The sequence below is a fragment of the Nesoenas mayeri genome (assembly GCF_963082525.1).
Source record: "Nesoenas mayeri genome assembly, chromosome: 3".
Classification (NCBI taxonomy): domain Eukaryota; kingdom Metazoa; phylum Chordata; class Aves; order Columbiformes; family Columbidae; genus Nesoenas; species Nesoenas mayeri.
The window spans coordinates 16,934,015-16,954,687 of NC_137544.1; the positions used below are offsets into that span (position 1 = coordinate 16,934,015).

Consider the following 20,673-nt stretch of genomic DNA (forward strand, 5'->3'; position numbering starts at 1 on the left):
AGCTTTGAGCTGACAAAATGATTGCAGGCACTTTCCTTGTACGTTCCTTGCAGCTTCCAGGCAGTCCTGCTGGCAGTGAAAGATTTTGTTCCTCGATAAGTCAGCGTTAGAAAAGATTTGGGAGCAAGAAGTTCATTTGCTTGGACACTCTGTTTGTGACAAGAAAAATAACTGGTCTCAGCTCGCACAAAGAATGGCTCTTTGTGTTTGGTCATATCCATACTTGTACAAAACAGAATAAACCAGTCGTATGAGAGATACTCTGCGAGTATGGAAAGTTCTTGAATGCTGGAAGAAATTGCTGAAGTGAGATGCATTCTTTATTTCCTTGAGATTTTTTAAGTGATTTTTCTCAATTACGTAAGTTTAATGAATTAAAAGTTGAGATCTGCAGTGGATTTTAGAATATATGAGAGAATAATTCAGGAAGGTAATGGATGAAGAGTGATAGGCAAATGGCACTAATATAGGTATACACATAGGTGTATAGATTTCATATCTCAAAGGATAATTGATGAACAACCTGGCATTCCTTATTCTTTTTAGCATTGACATGAAAACTGCATATATACAGAAATGTAACCTCTTCCACTAGCATAAATTGTGATTAAATCTACCCAAAAGTTTCTGCTAGTTGAGTTTATACAATATGTTGTTAGGGATAGGTCACATGACTCTCTTAGCTGGAATAAACGGAGCAATTATGTGGTTTTGTGTGTTTGGTTTTGTTTTGGGGTGTTTGTTTTGGGTTGGTTGTTTAATTAATTGTGAGATAGTTTGATCTAGACATTTAGAGGGAAAATTTTGAAAGGCATTAAAAGATCATGAACACAAGCAGTCTTTACCCAAGAGCAAGGATAATATAATAATAATATTAGAATATTTTATATATATATATAAAATATTATAATAGAAAGCAGAGTGCAAGCAATTTGGCTGCTAGTGTAGGCTGAAATTGCAGCTAAGCTCAAATATATGTGGAGATAGGATCAAGACAGTATCCAAGTAAATCGAAACTAGAAAAAGGTGTAGTTTATGTAGTTATAAATATGTGTGTAATATATACGTAATACTCCGAGAATACAGTTACTTCCTAACTTAGAGCTCTTAAATGTAGCTTTGAATAATTATTGTTTGCTTGAGGTTAACATTTGACAGTTCCATGAGCGACTGTGCCATGACTTGAACTGTCAATGAGTAGGTATTTTTCTTCTTTCAGTTCCCCATTGTTAACTGGAAGAAAAATGTTCCAAAAATAAATGCAAGGCTTTTTTCATAATGAGTTCCTTGTGTACTTGCATGCAACAATCTGCAGGTACCGATTCTTCCCAGCCACCAAGCTGGAGTATTTCCCTGTGAGGCTGCAGGAGGGCTGCTAGCTGCCATAAATAACCATTATGCACAGAGCTCGCTTTGCTGAGGGTTGGTTTCTTGCCATGCCATTTCTATCGCACTTTTTGTGGAGTATCTCAAATTCACCCCTCGAAATAGTCAATAGCGTTTCTGTCATGAGGAAGAAAATAAATCTGCATGAGAATAGTAGTTGCCATCCTGTATTCAGGAGTAACCTGTGTCAGGCTTCACCTCACCATGGAACAGAGAAAATTCAGCTGCCAACAGGTTTTCTCCAGGCTGGGAGCAGGAGGCAGCTGACTTAGATCTACATGTGATTCTACAGGAGCATATGACAGATACTGTGACAGTGGTGAAGCTGATGCATCATGAGAATGTTACATACATTTCCATGAATTGTTCAAAGGATATAGAAATATGAAATTGTTGTGTAAATTGTGGGGGGGATGTGAGAGAGGAAATTGGACAGAAGTTCAACAAGTGATCTGAAGGGATACGTCTTTCCAAGTTTAAGGAGTGCTAGTTGTTGAAGCAAAGCAGGCATTTCACTTAAGCTATATGATAAGTAAGTCAGATTTTTCAGAAAAGCTTTTATTCCAAATGTTGTGCTGCTTGAGATGTGTTTGATTGCGAGACAACGTGAATAGCTCAGGAAGGAACAGAGCTGCAGTTGATTCAGCGGCCAGTAAGAATCAAAGAACTGTTTGATTCCTTTCTGAAGGTGAAGCAAGAAATAGGGTGGGAAATAGAATACTATCATCCCCTCTGGTAAATACCTCTGTAAAAGAGAGCATTTTGTTTTGAGAAATGGTTTAAAAGGAAATGCAGCTGTGTTAGGTTGTTAACACAAACTCCTGGCTTGCCTTGATACTGGAATCATTCAAATATTCTGTTCCTGCAAAAAAAATTGATTCCTGTGGCCTTTCACTTTGCATACTCCACCTTGCAGGGATTTGAGTTGTTTATTAATCTGCTAGCTGCCCCGTGTGCTGATTCTGGCTGCACAACCACCTTCTCAGCACATCACATCCCGTATGTTTCCCAGCTGCTGCCATCCCGAACTAATGCAGAAGCCGTCTCCTGGCTGGCTCAGCACAACTTCCAGCTGGCACCACCTCGTGACGGAGCTGAGCTCCCCCTCTCCCGGCGGCATTGCAGCCTTGCTGTTTCTCTGCCTCAGGTGTTGTGTCTCCAGGCAAAAATGTGAGGGTCGCAGAAGAGCTTGGGGGGCTGGGACAGCTGGTAACGTGTTCTGCTCTGCAGCTGGGAAGAAGCAACAGCTGTGGCACATGGGGGTGTGCGCAGGGTACGAGGAGGCTGTGCAGCGAGCACGGGATGATGAGCAGGTGAGTGACAATAACAGTTCGCTCTTTATCCAAGATGATACTTGCCAAGTACCAAGTTTATGGCCATAATGGGTTTAATGATTGACCTCACTGTGGTTTTGTCAGCAGAGAACACATTCTGTTTTACTGGCTGTGAGTTCTTGTATGAAGCTTTATGGTCCATGGAAAAAAATTGATTTAGTTTTGCAGAATATTTTGTGTATAGCAGTTACAGTTTACAGTTGCTAAACCATTCTGACCAGTAGGGCTGTACTTCAAAATAGTACTTTCAATAGTCCTATTATTGTCAATGTTCTGTAGTAACATCTTTATTTCCTTGAAAATATTCTACAGAAGTTGTGATGCTGCCTAGCTCCTAAAAGGAGACCACTTTTTAGACATGTTCTTTATGGGCTTCTGCCTATTTGCAAAAGTAAAGATACTGGGCATGTTTCTGATGTTTGAAAGAAGATTACTTCTGTATCACATGTGCGAAATATAAAGGATAAAATGACTTGCATGCTGTGATGCTGAAACATCCTACAGCCAGGCAAATCTTATATAGAAAAATCTGTATAAAAGTGGGTGAACAGATGAAAATTCACAGCGCCAGCGTAGAAATGTTTGTGGAAGCTTGCAGGAATTTTATTTCTGAGCTATGAGTACTCTTGTTTGTCAGAAGACGTGTCAAGAATTACCTTCATCTGGGCTTTGTAAGGTAGATTTTAGCATAAAGGGGTTCTATCTTTACATATTTTGTGTTGTGAAGCTGTTAGGCTTTCGTCTTTGTGTGTTTTTTTAGTCCTACGTACTATCGTCAATGTTTTAGAAGATAAACGTCAGATCTAGTGCTCTTATCTGGCTTGTTTACTGTTATACTATCAAGCGATTGCAGAAATAGGAGTTGATATGACACACTGTGGTTTTTCAGGTGAGAGAGAAATTAGGTGACCTCTCATGTCTCATCTCAGTTTAACATTGATTTTGGACTGGGTCAACTTCACCTCTCAGCTTTGAGTCTGATAAGGGATAAAATCAATTCTTCTATTCCCAGCCTTCCTGGTTCCATGTTCGTTTCAAGACTTACAGGAAGGATGAAGCACAGAACTTGTTTTTGCCATCCCAGGGAAGAAATGAAAACTCCTTCCCCCCTGCCTCCCCTTCACTTGTAGATGACGTGTCTCCTTTGTACAAGAGCCTGAAGCTGATGTCCTTGTACTTGAGACGTTCTAGATTTGGAGGGAGTGAGGTGAGAGGTCAGAAAGCAAGAGAATATAAACTCAGAGAGCGTGTGGAAAATACCAGGTTTTTAGTATGCATTTTGACAAGAATATCTGTGTTGTATTTGTCATACCTTAACGTTGTGTTTCGGCTGTGGCCTGGAGCTATACATGGAATGATCTTTTAATTTAGCTTGTTCAGTATTGACTTATCAAGCCATTATGTTGCTGCTATGTAGTAAGACATTAAAATACATGAGGCACATAATAATATCTGTAGTGAATCTGTAGTAAACAAAACCAGCAAACCCATTGCAAAGGGTTCTGGGTGCAGCTGAGCTAAGGAAGCCTCTTGTCCCATGGCGCTGTGTGTCTGGTTATATGCAGGAAGCCTCTGGGCCTGGATAGTGTTTGTTTGGGCTGAGCAAAACCCAACACGGACACTAGTGGGTCTGGAGGTGTGGGTCTGACCCATGGCCAGCACCTCTGAGCAGCTCCATGAGCTCTGTGCTGTAGGGCAGGCAGGCCAGGCGACTGATGCTGGAGGCCAGATGCAGCCATTGTGCCGTATGTTGTGTAGGACTGTCATGGCATCTGAATGTTGGAGAACTCTGCCCATTTGTTAAATTTGCTTTGAAATAACTTAAGACAGAACAAGGGGTAATGGTTTTAAACTAAAGAGGGGAGATGCAGGCTAGGCATGAGCAAGGTATTTTTTGCAATGAGGGTGGTAAAACAAGTTGCCCAGTGAGATGGTAGGTGCCCCATCCCTGGAAACATTCAAGACCAGGTTAGATGGGGCTCTGAGCAACCTGATCTGGTCGAAGATGTCCCTGCTTATTGCATGAGGGTGGATTAGATGAGCTTTGGAAGTCACTTCCAACCCAAACTATTCTATGATTCTGTGATCAGATCCAAAAATCTTCTATTGAGGGTTGAAGAGGGATGGGATGGGATAGCCAAATTGCTTGCTACCGAAGCATGATGGTTTGAATGCTTCCTTCTCTGGAAATGAGCTCATAGTCAATCTGGTTTTGTCTTTTATATATATTTTTTTTTCCAGTGCACTTTGAATCTCTGCTTGGAGTAACTAGGAGGGACAGTCTAGTGCATGGATTAGAAGACTTCCAACTGGCTCAAAGGGATTAATATTGCATACATTTTAAAGAGTGCTTTCTTGAAATACAGAGAGGATCGGGACTTGGTTAAGGCCACACACTCTGAGTCTGTTACTGGTTATGTCAGAAAACTGGTCCATGTTCTGAGAAATACCAGTGATGTATGTCAATAGTGCGTCCATAGTCTGAACAGAGATTGAGAAAACAGGAATTTCTTTTTGGTGTAACAGCAGGTTGTGGCAGGCTATCTTATCTTGTGGCTCTTAGGACAGTCAAAACTAAACTAATTCTACTCAGTATTTTTATTGGCTTGTACTTGATGATTACAAAATTAGATAGATGTTTAGCTTTGGTACTTTGGACCTTTTTGCTTGACATATAATTTTTCCATTGAAGTTTTGCAAACAATATTTCATAACATAATGAAAGGAGTGGATCTTGACTGAATGTGAAACCTTTATTTCAAGGCTAAATCCATAGTATGTGTGAAAAAGTGCCCTGTGTCGATGGGTTTGTTTAACTTTCTTCCAGCAAAAGCACACTGTGCTGTTGTCCTTCCGCTGCATGGGAAGAGCCTAAAATAACAGAAGCTGTTATGACATCTCACAAAGCATGTCTTTGTCAAGGTCATGGCTCTATTTTTGCTGCATTTTGTGTGAAGAGAGAGATAGGTATCGTAGGTACTTGACCAAATATTTTATATCTAAGACACTAAGTCCCACAAAAGTGTAAAATCAAACAAAAATACAACTCCCACCCCAGTTATGCAGATATAGTCAGCTCATGTATGTGCAGCCTGGCTTGTCCGTCACATTGTATGCTATCAAATTTGTATGTAGTTATATGGAAAATGTGGAAATTAACAGCTCTTTCTCAAGTGTATTTGGAGCAAAAGAGGGTGGTAAAGATGTGGGAGTGCTGTGGAGCAAAAAGTTGATAGAGGATTAGTATGCAGAGGGTTATTAAATGTGTGGACGCCGTATCTGAATCCAGGACTTTAAAGTGTTGATGGTTTGAGTCTGGGAGAGCATTTGGAGGTAGTTTGTAAATTGAATTCCATTGAGATGTTTGCAAACCAAAATAAAGTTCATGTAATGTGGAAGAACTGAAGCCTGTATATCTGTACATGTGTTATGTTCATCTGTTTATGTATAAATACAGATATAAGGAAGCATTTTGTCCTTATATATATGCAGGTAAAAAACCCTAATGTTTATATTCATTAATGTTACTTGACAAAAATGACTGGACAAGGCATAATGATATAGGGCAATGTATTTTCTTTACTAACAAGAGATTATTTTCCCCCTTTTAAAATTTATTTTTAAAAATGGAATAGAAGCTTTCTGATGAGCAGCTTCTGTAGAGCACTACTTGGAGAGGCTACTTACTTAGTGTTTCTGTTTTATTTTTATAATGTGTATAGTATGTTACAAGTCATATTTTATGTATAATATGTTAGAATATACTTAGACTATACTCTTTGATTAGTTTACTTGATATATTTCTTTTTAAAGGAATGATAGAACTTTATGGATAGAATATATTTTAGTGCTATGAGAAGTTCAAAATAGTAAGGAATTAAAACCTAATATGGCAGACTTGTACAAGAAAACCCTTCCTATACTGTGGATTACTCAGTGTTGTTTGCTTATTTTTTTAAATTAAATTTTAAAGCAAAATTTAGACGTATCAGACAATCTGTTCTGCTTTCTGTTACTTCATTACAGCAGTGTCTCCCAGACATGTTGCATGTGTTGCATCTGTTGATAGATACAGTAAGGTCATTTTAACAAAGGTCATGTGAATTAGTCTTAAATATATTCTGAATGAATCTCTTTGTATAGAGTAGCAGGTATAGAGTAATGTTCACTTTTAAGACCAATTACTTTACTGCTGAAGGAGAAAATTTAGCCTTGGGTAAAACTGTGGCATTTATGTACAGCCTGTAATTAATTTTGTTGTAGTTGGCTACAACTTGATGTGGTTGAGCTCTGCAAAACCTTCCTTAATTTTCTGACTTAAGGGGTGGTTTTGGTGAATGAGCCTTTGAAGAGGGTAGGAAAAATGCAGTAAGTGTACTTTTATAAAGTTAGTAACAGCTGTTGCTGGCCTCCAGCTCAACTTTGTGCCACCGATCACCATCTGGACCTGGCCCTTCAGTCTGTTTTCAATCTACTTGACTGCTCATCCAGCCCATATGTCATCAGCTTGTCTGTGAAGATCCTATGGGAGACAGACAGCATCAAAAGCTTTTCTGAAGTTCAGGTAGACAATACCCACTGCTTTCCCCTCATCTACCAAGCCAGTTATTTCATCATAGAAAGTTAACTTGCTGTAGAAGTTGGAAGGTGTTTAAGCCACAGGAACGTGAAGAAGTAACCTTTGTACTGCCCTACACACTCCATTGTTCCATAGTCAGGCAGCATTGCTACCTCAATCCCTGTTCCTAAGTGATAAACACTACAGTGTGGCTTAAACTACTTGTGTTAGCTACAAAAATAATCTTTCACCTTTCATGGAACACCCATGGTTAGGACTGTAGAAATACAGAACTCTTGTGTGTGTGTGACTGAAATGTACTGGTGATGGCCTTTCTGTCAACTTTAAAAAAGTTCACCCAAGAATTAATTGACCTTGCATCTCACCAGTTTGGTATTCAGACCCACATAATCTCTTTATTTCTCAATATCCTCATATATGTAAAACTGGGGTAACATTGACTATCACTTAAATTTATCTTAAAGAGGAATGCGATTTTCATTAAACACTTGAATGCATGGAGAGTAACTGGGCAAGTGCTCATGGGGAAACCCAAACTTGAGTGCAGCATGTGGAAGGTACACAATACATAAAATCACTGGATGTGTCTTGAACTTGAGTGCAAAGCCTTTAAAAGATATCAAGAGTAATGACTTGTTTCTTCAATTAGAGAGGAATTGCAGTTGCATGTTCCCATAATGCTGCAGGACTGTATCATAATGGCTATATAGAAAAGAACCTAAGGGTTCCTGAAATCTCAGTGCTTTCCTTTTAGAAAATGTATTAGTTTTTCTTCACCTGTACTTATCAGCATAGCTTCTCTGCTTGCAAAAAAGAAGGCTTCATAATGTTTTATTTAAAAACAGCATAAATATTTCACAACATAAAGCGTATGAGGTAGAAACTGGTGTCTGTTTTCTTCCATCTGAGGATATGTACCTAATTCACTAACATATTAAGTGTGTTTCTTGTCCTAACAAATTATGTATTGCTGCTATGGATAGTGTTTTAAGTTATGAAAGGTGTAGTTAGTGTCACTTTTATAATTCTGTTTATTCTAGACCTAGTGAATAGACTGTTGTTAATAAACACGCGATCTTGCCAGTGGGGATAAAATGAGGTTCTCCTAAAACTAGAGTATTTTAATTTTTCTTGCCTTTTTAGTGAGGTATATATGGGTCAGTATGTAGGTACCTCTACAAGTTACTTTTAATCTGGGATTGTTTCGTATGTAGATCAGGAGGCTGGTAAAGCTGAAAATCATAATGAATTTTTCACGTTGGAAGAAGTGGGACTTAGTCTGGGCAAACTAAACCCACACACTCCTCACCCATGTGAAACCTGGCTGATGGAGGCGGGGTAGATTTGCTTAAAACAGCTTGGCAAAATTTTGATTACAAACTTTAAGAAAAGAATTATACACTATATCATACTCCTGATACCCGCAGTCCCACTACATACTACTTAATTGTGTTAATTTTTTTTTCTTGCTGAAATAATTTGGTGTAATTATGAACCGATTGTATAATTTTGCTGGGTTCTTATTGTAAACATTTTTCGTTTTTGTACCAATTAGCCACCCAATATAATATTGTTTCTGGTTTATTAATATTCATAAAACCAGAAAATAAACTATTGCTAAAACAGGCACCCTAAAACCTTTTTTGTAAAAAAGTAACAAGTGTCGTTTAATGTAACTACTGATACGTAAGGTAAACTGTAATTTGAATGTTTCAAAATATTAAATGGTTTATATCTAGCGCAATTCTTAATTAAAGGTTAGACTACAAGTGTTCTGTGCAGCAAAAATAAGTATCGCTATCGGATTGAAGAATAATTTCTAAGACGTCAGAATTTATGATGTTGACTTTTTTTTTTTCCCAAAAAATATTTATTTGTAGAAGAAGGGAAAAGCATGTTCCAAACTCTTCTTGTGGTGTCCCTCACTGTTTAACCTAAATCCAGTCCTAGTCATGGTTTTCCATTTGGTGTGTGGATATTCTGAATGTATAATATGGTCTACTGTAGGGATTGCACATTAGCCTTGTGAACATTAAACAAGTGCTTGTTTTCATTACCATGAATGTTTCCTGAGTTATGTGGAAATGTTCAAGACTGTAAAGTTAATGCATAAGGTGTTAAAGGATTAGTTAAGTTCCTGCTGGCATTCACCATCCTTTTGGCTGCAAAGAGTATCTGGCAGGTTTTGTGAGGTGTATTGGCAAATCAGTTCTCACTACTATAGTGCTGTTCATCTTAAAAAGGGGAGAGAAGAATCCTAACCCTGACCTGAAAAAATGGCGTGTGGAATTAAAATTATAATACTTAATATAAGATGGTTCTTATCTGTGTTTTTCTTTCATGTGCTGAGAATCAGCTTTAAGAGGAGGCATAAAGGCACCCCCTTCCTTTTTAACTCAGATATGTTTTAATGTGTGTATTTGAAAATTAATTGCCTTTTCCAGTTCCTTTGAAAACAGCATCAGTGGGATGTGTGGTGCTGAATTTTGAATGTATAGAAAGACATTCAATGGAAATGATGTCTGATCTATAATTTGTCAAATTTCTATACTTGTATAGGCAAACATTAGCTTTGCACTTTTAAAAAAGCTTAACAGATTCATTTTCTCTTTATAGGACTTCTAGTTTTTACAATGGTGCTTAAAATGATGAATCCTGCACTTTATTTACGTGAATAAATATATTTTGGCTGATGACGATAGAATTTGTAAGTTAGTACTGCACACTTTAAAAAGAAAAAAACCCCTATGTGCTTGTTTAGAATAAGTATTACTAAAAAACCCAAGAGGTATAATTACACACTCCAATTATGTAATATTCACTAGAAATAAGAGACTAAACTCGACTTAAACAGTTCTCCGTGGAATAAACTACCTTTTATGGTTTTTAATTGAAAAGCTTTTTTTCCATTTTCTTTCCAGGTATTGCTTTGTTTTTGCTTTGGGATACCTCACCGTGTGCCAAATTACTAGAGTCTATATCTTTGATTATGGACAGTATTCTGCTGATTTTTCTGGGTAAGGAGAAAAATAATCTTTCTATCCTGTCCTCCTGAGTGATACTGTATCAGCTATTGGTGTTTTACCATGTTGAGTGTGTCCACCTTTTAACTTTGAGAGAAAGCTGGACATGTGTGTGCGTATTGGCATCTGTATTTTAATTGTGCAAAATGAGAATTTTGGGAACGGTTGTTGTCTGTTAGAACCATGAATGCGTTATCTGCTGCCTCTTGTTCTTCTCTGATGGGCATAAGGGATTTGGTGGCTGTGGGATTTTTTTTGTTTTGCTTTTTTCCCTAAAATCTCTGTTGGCATCCATGACAACATGATGAAACTTGAGTTGTATCTGATGTACTTGCATGCCTACCGCAGTCTGATAACTCTTTGTGAGGAAAATCTGAACGTTTTATGGGCTTTAGTTTTTATCTGCCTTTTTTGTTTTGTTGGGTTTTTTTTGTTTGTTTTATGTTAGATGTTCCAGAAGGAGAAAGGCACCTGTATGGTGTAGTCACAGCCCTTGGAAATAGACAGTTTTGTCTGTATGTGGTCTTATTTTACATAATGAACTTAAATGTATGTTGGGCTTGAGCTGTATAGGAGCAAAACCAAATTGAATAGGCAAAGTAAAAATAAACCACATTGGTGATTCTTCTTTGTACTGCAGACATGGAGAAGTGAAACACAACATTTCCTGTAAATAAGTTTGTTACTGATGGTGTTTTTGGTGATCTAAAGGAGAATACATATTTTGGAAAAAAGAGATGGGAGTTTTTGTTAGTCTGCTTAAAAAATGCATTAAATTCTTTCTAGGAATACTATGAATGGCAGTGGTCTTTGTAGTTCAGTGTTACCTGTGTTGTGTAGTAGAGTTGTGCTTGTCAGCCTGGTTGCTTTTCAGTCTTCATCGGTAACAGGCATGTAGTCCAGGAACTTCTCTTGTAGGCTGACTCCAAAAGCTTTCATGGTTAAGTTTTAGCTGGATCTTACCTTCTGAAACATCTTGCCATGTTTATGCCTACATCCAAGTGTCTGCCTTCAAGCTGGATGTCCAAGTTCCAGTTGTGGTCAGCAGAGATCTGACTGATGTAGACAATAGAGCCTGGAGGCACTTCAGCTGACCCACCGCTAAGTGTCTACCTTAATGTGAACTGGGTCACTTGCCAGATGCCCCTGACTGTATTGACCTGTTCTTCGCTGGCTATAATGAGAACTTGCAGCACAGACGCTCATAATAGCACTTTAAAACTAGGTTTACTGATGTTGAATTAAATTTCACCATTACAAGTGGAACTGTAATCCAAATGCTGTCCCTTCCAGTTGACTGTAGGGCCAAAGTGTACAACCTTGGCAGTGATCAAAACCCTGAGCTGGCTCTGGAAACAGTATAATTGTGCTTGTTTGTTGCTGCTTTCAAACTATTAATAGAGCTTGAGCCCAGCATTGCTCACATGCGACTGTGCTGCTTTCAGAGAGCAGCTGTCTCTGTGCCTCTGTTGGTTTGGTGCTAGCTCAGAGATTTCTGCTAGGTATAAACACAGCCAAAGATTCATGAGATCAGTGCTCTGGATAGAATTGGTCTGAAGCCTGGATCCAACTTATGTTTGAGCTGCTTGATTGAAACCATCCTTTCATGCACTGGTTTGAGAGCTTGATGTGTGTCTTTCCCATTAAATCTCTGGCATATACTGCACCTGCTCCCCTGAAGCCTGAGACAGAGGCTGCTTCCAAAACAGGAGGAGAAGGAAAATGAACCAAAGGGGACTATTTCATGTCAGTTTTCTCTAGTTCCAAGGGAAGAGGGTAAGCTCAAGAAAATAATGAGAGTTGCCTAAGGAGCTGTTGAACTCCAGTACCAGCAAGCTCTTCCAGAGATGAATTCATGTAGTGGCTAGCTCCAAAGGGACTTTGAATGTCTGTTGATGTAGATATTTCTCCTAGCATGCCATGCCCATCTGAAGTGTCCAAGCCCAGAGAATCTGCCAAAAGTCTGAAGGAAGGTATCAATGCACTGCCAGTGGAGACAGCTGAGGAGACCTCACGCTGGAGGTGCCATTGGTTGTGCAGAGCTGTGTGGCCCTGGCTTCAGTACCTGATGGATCCCAGATGCCAGGGAGCCAGCCAGCCAGCCAGCCCTCCTTTGCCCTTCTGCCAGCACCTAAAAGGGAGCGTTGAAACCCTGGTTCACAGCTTCACTGTTCCAGGAAGGATTCTTCCTCTTTTAGTCTCTAGATTGTTGCTCCTCAGCCAAATCTCTGGAGATACTGTAATAGCCACTTCAGAAATAAAAAAAATACCAGGGTCTGCTCTGATAACAAGAGACGTATGAGCTAGAATTAATATGAGGCCTGACTGAGCTCCATCCTTCCACCAGGCGGGATCCATGCTGCCACACGTCCACTTACAGAAGGAAAACCCCATTATGTTCAGAATCAATTGGGGATTTCTGCCAGCAGCCTAAGCGCTAGAAAGAGATACAAGGGATTTTCCACACTGTCTGTTCTTGTTTAGTTTTCTTCCTTGCTGATCCTTGCCTGTCGCTCTAGTTTTGATATCAGTATTTTGTGGCACTTGATAGTACAGTAGAAATAACTTTTTCCCTGATTGCATTTAGAGGACTGGAAATATTGTGCTTATTGAAATAACCACAACTTAAAAAAAAAAAAGTTTGATAGACTGAGCCATCTGGCAAAATACTGAAAGCCCTGTCAGTGAAAGAGGGCTCGATGGCTCCTGGATTTCTTTTTCTGTGCCAACTTAAATATGTTAAAAAGGCCAAGTGCAGTCAAAAGACTTGAACAAAACTATATGCCCATCCTACAGAATGTTGGGTGTGTGGTTTTGTTTTGTTTTGTTTTTAATTCAGCTCTCACACTACGAGGTAAATACAGTCCCTGATATGTTTTTGAGATCTGATTTCAAAGTTAAATTTCTTAATTCTGGTAGCTTACTTTATGGTCTCCCCCATCCCCTCCTCGCCCCCAGTTAGGGAGTTAGCAGTGCTGGGATTTACATCAGTCAAAAACTCTTCGATACCACAAAGATGGTTTAATTTCTAAGTGAAAAGCTGGCTCAGTCAGTGAAGAATATGTCTTGGGACAGTTTAAGATTGACTCAAGTGGACCATATTCAAAACAAACTAAACTCTTTTGGAGCCAGTATAATTATGCTGGGTTTTTGTTTTGCCAGTTATGTTTACTTAAAGCAAATAATAATTCTAGATGGAAAAATTAAGTGTAGGACCAGGTATCAGTCGGAACAGCAGAACTAGTCTGCAAATCTAAATAAATTATAGTACTGTTCAACTTTGGTATGGTTTCTTTGTCCTTGGATTACTGCTGCTGTAGTTTACAATGAATATAATTGGTCTTTACTCTTCCCACTGTAAAAACAAACAAACAAACGCAAAAAAACCTATGGAATTAAAAAAGTGAAATACTTTACCAGTGTTGGTGGAGCCTAATGCAGCAATAAAAGGCAGCATTTAGCAAATGTTATATCTAAGGATTAAATTAATTGCATTTAAGGAATGGTTTGAGGTCCAAAAACTAATCATTTTGTCCTTGCATTGGAAGTCTTCCAGTTGAGAGTAATTGACCTGGACTATTAGTATAAACTTTGTTTGACATTTACATGTGAAAGAAACACCTGAAATTTTTTTCTAAATCGTTCTTTCTTCCTTTGTTTTTGTAACAGTCCAATGATGATAATTACACAGAAGATCACTAGTTTGGCGTTTGAGATTCATGATGGTAAGACTTCTTTAAACTGTATTTATTTTTTTTGTACAAAATAAATTTAAGGGAAGTTAGTCATGAGTCAATGAGTTACTTTGGACAGTTTGTGTTTTAGGACAAAATATATTAATTTTTTGTGTCTCAGCCGATTCTATTGATGCTTAACTAATGGAAGTACCAAGAAATGTTGCTCAGACACTAGAAAAGCTCTGGAAATACTTCCATTGTGCAGAAGACACTATTTATCAGAAGACCGATGACGCTTCTGGGGCCACTGACCAAAGATCACTGACATATCTTTGTACTGGAGTGTTGATCCTGACAGCTAAATTATTTCCAAATTCAGAGATCACTGTTGCTGACAGATTAGTGAAACAAGTACATGGAATTTCAGTTATGGAACACCTCTTATTTTAAAATACTGTTAATCTCACCCTAGTTTTTGTCGTGTATATTGATTTTTATAAAACCTTTGCATATGTTCCTATTTAGTTTATTATCATAATTGCACTCACTGCTAACGTATCAGTGTGAACGGGCAGATTATTTAATTATGTTCTTGTCTTTTCTCACGTCAGATTTATCCATCAGTTAAGTGTGCCCTGGGTTGTGACAAAAATGAATCCTGATGTTGGCTTTTGTGAGCAGGGTATCTAGATTTTTAGTTACCTTTATATTCAAAGGAGTCATTTTCATTTTAAATTTGAAAAGATCATTCAGTTAACCTAACCAGTTAGCTTGGATCACTTGGAGCTACAGCTGTCAGTTGAAGATTTGGGAGTGTAGCCCCAGACACCTGCATCAAACCAGCTGTTTTTCTGTAATTTCTTCAGTAACATTATGTATGGAGTTTATATTCTTGTCTCATTTGCATCCTAGCTCTTGGTGTTTCATTTTTTCCCATTGTCATTATGATACTCTGTCTCGAGAGGTCTGTAGGCAACAACATTCATGAATGTGAAAATTCAGGAAAACATATTTTTGTAAGAATTTTTGTATGAATGGAAATAAATAATGCTCGACATATCTAGTTGGTTGAAGAAGTTGATGTCTAACTTGCAGAGAAAATATATTCAGAAGTATTAGTCTTGCAAGCTATAATCGATTAGATTATAGAGTGCACAAGTTAGAGGAAACATCTTATTATGAGAAAGCAATAATTCTGATATCAAAGATAAATGCTTCGTCTTACTGTTATTTTGCTAGGGGAAGGAGCTATTCTCAATTTGCTGACATGGTGCACAATAGTGGAGTTGTGGTATGGGACAAGCCTGTGTGTGTTCCTGGTAATCTTGAAACAAATGTTTCATTCAGTCAGCTCTATTCTTAGCTTTCATCACAAACTAAACTAGACTTTTTTTTCCTATTTTAATTAATCCAGATAACTTGTATTTTCTTCATAAGCCCAGTTTATTTTTTGTCAGAACTTCTTTCGGGTATCATTGAATTCTGAGCATTCTTGGCATTTTGTTCCTTGTTCTCATGTCGGAGATCCTCTAGGATATTTGTCAGCCTGTGGGGAGTAGCTGATTATATATTGGAAAAGTTCTCCCTAGTTGCATTTGCAGTTCAGTAGAGCCCTTGACTTGAGCTGAATGATCATTGTTGCTGGGAGCGCAGGTTGAACATGGCTTTCAAAAGTTGATGGGACCAGTGTGAATTCAGGAGTGACCGCTAGTCTGGTGTCAGGAGATGCTGCAAAAGATGTACAGGAGAAACTGGGGTTGTATTAAGGTGGTGATTTTTAACCACAGATGACTTAGAAGGGGTCTGTCATGAGAAATTAATGAAAATAACCCTGCTGTCAATGGGCTTTTGTTCACTATACAAAGGTCCACGCTTCCACTGGAAAATACTTTGAGATATGCTGACGGGAGGAGATAACATTGAAAATCATTATACTAAATGATTAATGGCACTCTGAGGCTCTAGTCACATCAGTTTTGCTATATTAATCACAAATTACTTTATTTCCCACCCCCATTTTTTGCCAGTGCATCCAAGGAGAGATGATGAAAATAAACAGCTGAAAGAAAGGTGTTGGTGTGTTGAAGACCTTGGTCAGCTTCAAGACTCTAGCTGTAGTTACGTTGGTTTTGTGGTAAAGGCGAGTCTTCTGGACTTGGATCTTTTCCCGGCAGCCTGTTGCTTGTGCTCAGCTGCTGGCAGTGTCATATTTGAAGGCCCTGGAGAGCACTGATGGAATCAGGAAGGCTGTTCACCTATGCCTATATATTGAAGAGTCTGTCTAGCTACGTGGATATGCTTGATTCCAAGTTGAACACTAGTATGGAATCCCATAAATAAATAAAAACTACCCCTCTGTTACAGCCCTGTGCACTTACTGTGGGCTTTTTTTTTTTAAGTAGGAAATTCTATGCAGGTTGCTTAGGATTAAGTTAAGTTTGTTATATAATACTGAGTTTTCAGAAGGTTGTGTGGATCACAAATTTATACCTGAGTAAATTTAGGGTATGCCTTTGGAATACTCCGACTTATATTTTGAACTTAAGCCCTTGATAGTTCGTGCCTACTTGCAGTTTCTTGTTACTTAAATGAACAATACCAGAAATGAGTAGCCAGTATGTTAAGATTTGCTCTGTATTTCTTTATGATTATCTTTGGCAACACACGTGTATACTTTAAAGGCAGAATTTTTTTTTTACATTATTTGGAGACCGCTTGTGTCTATATTCATTCATTATGGCAAGAATTAGATTTATTTATGCAACACTTCAGGCTAAAACAGAGTCAAGGGAGAAAAGGAAATTTTTTTGTACTTCAGATCCTATATTCTGGAGTACCTTTTTTCATCAAACTTAAAACTAGCAGGTTTTGGAAAAGGAAAGGTGCATTGCAGTTACTGTAGAAGGAGGGTGGTGCAGTTTAGAAGGTGCAGTTTCTGCTGGTGCAGTTTAGAAGGTCTGTAAAATGGAGGATTGTACTTGCACGGGGAATTTCTAGCTGAGAGATGGTGCAAGTAGAGAAGCTTTTGCAGCTATAGCTGTAAGGTACTAAAAGTTTAGAAGGGGAGAGGAGTTCATGAGCTCCTGATTTCATACAGCATTCTGCTTCTTTTGCTAATAACCTACTCATCCTCCCAGAGCCTCACTCATTTGCTGCAAGTCGCTATGAACTCAGAGATTTTTACAAGAAGGACCCATGTCCTAACCTAATCTCAATTCTAGTACTCTTCAAATATTTATATTCATAACCTGCTGAAGTTCTGGAGCTCGAAATGTATTTATTTTAAATCTCCAAGAGATTAAGCCACCAAAACTAGGAAATGTTAGACTTGATATTTAATGGGAAAAAAAAATTCTCACAGCTTGTTCCAACCTTGTTTGGATTTCTTTTCTCTAATTTACATGAAGTAATATAAAACTTCAAAGAAAAAGTCATTTTAAACTGTAATAGCCATCTACTAAACATAAAATCTCAGTCTTCCAAATTATTTCTTCGTATTACTATGTTACACTTGTCCATAAAAATGTGTGGGTAGATACAGGTAAGAAACCAGAACCATAACACTCTTCTTGTCATCTGCTTCTTGGTTCCCAGGGGCTTATTTCACGTGCCTTCTGACCACAAAAAAACCCTCTTTGTTCCTGTGTGTACCCTTCTCCTACCTTCGGTTTCAGCTCTGTAGTTGCTAATTTTTAAATGTGCTTTTCCTGGAACACTGCTTGCTTTTTTTTTTTCCTAATTATTATTTCCTCCTATGTATCTGGCGTTCTCCATTTTAAAAAGCAATAGAGTTGACACTGATGCTCACCTGGTAAGGTACGGCATTTACTGTGAAAACTCAAAGGAGCACAATGAATATGCAACTCAGAGGGTTGTTTTTTTCTACCTCTGCCTTTTCATTGGAGTGATACATTGGCAAAACATAGTTAGAAGCTAGTCTTACAGCATTATTTTAGGTCTCATTTACTTTGCTTCAAAAGCAGGCTGTTGGAACAGTGGCTGGATTATTTCATGCTGGTTTTCCTCATATTGCTATTGCACTATTACAAAGTTGTAAGATTTCCAAATAGGCTATTAGACCCTATTTCCTCCTGCAAAATAATAAAAGTTTAGTGTATGTCTAGTATGACCCCTGAGAGGGAAGACACCTCAATAGATGGATGAAACACACAGCAAATGGGAAGGAGATGGAAAAAAATAAACGAAGGTGATGTTGGAGAATCTAATGTGCAAACACTATATTAATTGCTGTGGTCTTAATTATCTATTCCTACCTGCCCATCAGGTTGTGGTACTGCACCATACACTTGAGATATTTTTAAGACAATGCTTTTTTACAAAGTAAGTTTCTTGTTGGTTTCCAGCTAAGGAGCAGTCCCATCCAAACTGCAGTTCCTGCTATTATGTTGGTATTAAAGGTTTTGTTAGCTATTCTTGAACAATGTAATAGTGTCAGAAGTATTGAAGAATGTTTCTTGATTTCGTTGATATAAATGTTTCTTCTTTATTTTTAGTTAACTAGGTTCTCTGCCTTTGACGTTTCTCAAAGGCAAATACTTTCCATGTTCAGCAGAAAGACACTGCATCATTCTACAGGCTCGCAGGCAACTTGGGTCTGCTCTGGCTTAGAGGGTGGAAATGTAGATGTACTGAAGCATTGACCAGCTTATGTATTTCTGTACATTAGATGTGATATTTCAAATGTATTTTAAGTAAATACCTACAAAACCAGAACAGGATTACCGAGTAATTACCAGGATTACCCATGGAAAAAAGGAACATACTGTGTTTTGGCCAGCTTTTGCAGTTAAGTGGATTTTTTTTGTTGTAGCGAGAGGTGGTCAGACAAGTATGTTGTTACATTTATGAAAATAAAGGCATCATAAACTACCAATGTACCTTTCTGATTTCAAATAGGCCGATTATTATTATTGTTATTATTATTAATTTTTAAAAGTGTATTTGGATTATTGCTGTTGTGAAAACATAAGCAAGAGAAAATGGAACAATTCTTGAGACAGAGAAATGTTTGCTTAGGTATGTAGAGCTACATACTCTTAAGAATTTTTGATAGGTCATCCTGACCCAATTCCACTTCATAAATGTTGGTAATACAGCAAAAAAAGTTGCAGTTGTTTAACCAAGAGTGTTGTTTTCTAATTAATCTGTTAATTATGTCAGTGAAACTGCCATGGTGTGTGGGTGTATTTTAAATTTCTTTTTAAGTAGCTTATGTCTTCTTATGTCTAGGAGACTTTTTTTTAATGCTCTCTCTCCAATTGTCTCTTGATCTATATCTATAGATATATATAGGTTCCAGTATAGGTTGGGAAATTACATATTAGAGAGCAGTGTAGGGGAAAGGGACCAGGGGTTCCTGGTGGACAACAGGATGACCATGAGCCAGCACTGTGCCCTTGTGGCCAGGAAGGCCAATGGCATCCTGGGGTGTATTAGAAGGGGGGTGGTTAGAAGATCGAGAGAGGTCCTCCTTCCCCTCTACTCTGCCCTGGTGAGAACACATCTGGAATATTGTGTCCAGTTCTGGGCCCCTCAGTTCAAGAAGGACAGGGAACTGCTGGAGAGAGTCCAGCGCAGGGCAACGAAGATGATTAAGGGAGTGGAGCATCTCCCTTATGAGGAAAGGCTGAGGGAGCTGGGGCTCTTTAGTGTGGACAAGAGGAGACTGAGGGGTGACCTTATTAATGTTTATAAATATATAAAGGGTGAGTGCCACGAGGATGGAGCCAGGCTCTTCTCGGTGGCAAACAATGATAGGACAAGGGGTAATGGGTTCAAGCTGGAACACAAGAGGTTCCACTTAAATTTGAGAAAAAACTTCTACTCAGTGAGGGTGACAGACACTGGAACAGGCTGCCCAGGGAGGTTGTGGAGTCTCCTTCTCTGGAGACATTCAAAACCCGCCTGGACATGTTCCTGTGCGACCTCACCCAGGCGTTCCTGCTCCAGCAGGGGGATTGGACTAGATGATCTTTTGAGGTCCCTTCCAATCCCAAACATACTGCGATACTGTGTGATACTGTAATATTTTTAAAATGCTTCCTCCTGTGTTAGTGACAGCATGGTCATTCTTGTTTCAGTACAAGTTACCAAATCACTTTGATTACAGTACGTCATTAGTGTTTTAAGAAATTGTGTTGTATTTCTCCCCTCCTAAGTCTTCAGGTGTTGTTCTGGGCTTACGTTTGCTTACACGGCTCTCTGGATAGCAAGACTTCTGATTTTTCTTGCTTTTTGTAGTTTGTTTGCGATTTTACTCAGCTGGTGTCTGTGTCTGTCTGCTTTTGTTGCTGCCAATGTGCTAGTAGCAACTAAAACTGTTATTGTCTGTCTTCTTCAGGTTTTAAAATAATTTAATAACAGCATGCATTTGGGCTTAGCTGGTGATCATTTCAGAACCTCCAATTAAAATTTGCTGTAATTACAGCATAGCCTGTGATATGATCTCCATGTTTAAGTATTATTAATGTAATATAATCTTATGTTGAAGCATTATTAGTGGTTACTTATTAGCCAGATTTCATGCAAATACAAAGGTGGATATATTCAAGCAGATTAACCATAAAGCTGGGGTAGTACTATGATGATGGTAAGCATTGTATTATTGTAGTGAGATCATGGTTGTGTGCACAATATGCTTTAATAAAGCCATG

General features: G+C 38.4%; 1 protein-coding gene across 1 annotated transcript in view; it reads left to right on the forward strand.

The window, feature by feature from the left end:
* MBOAT2 (membrane bound glycerophospholipid O-acyltransferase 2) overlaps positions 1–20,673 on the forward strand; it is a gene marked incomplete at both ends in the record, with an annotated part of 93,937 nt that overhangs the window by 50,507 nt on the left and 22,757 nt on the right. The window contains 2 exons of the mRNA XM_080342550.1: positions 10,221–10,316; positions 13,992–14,047. Coding sequence (XP_080198676.1) covers positions 10,221–10,316; positions 13,992–14,047 — 152 coding nt within the window. The remainder of the gene's footprint in view (positions 1–10,220; positions 10,317–13,991; positions 14,048–20,673) is intronic.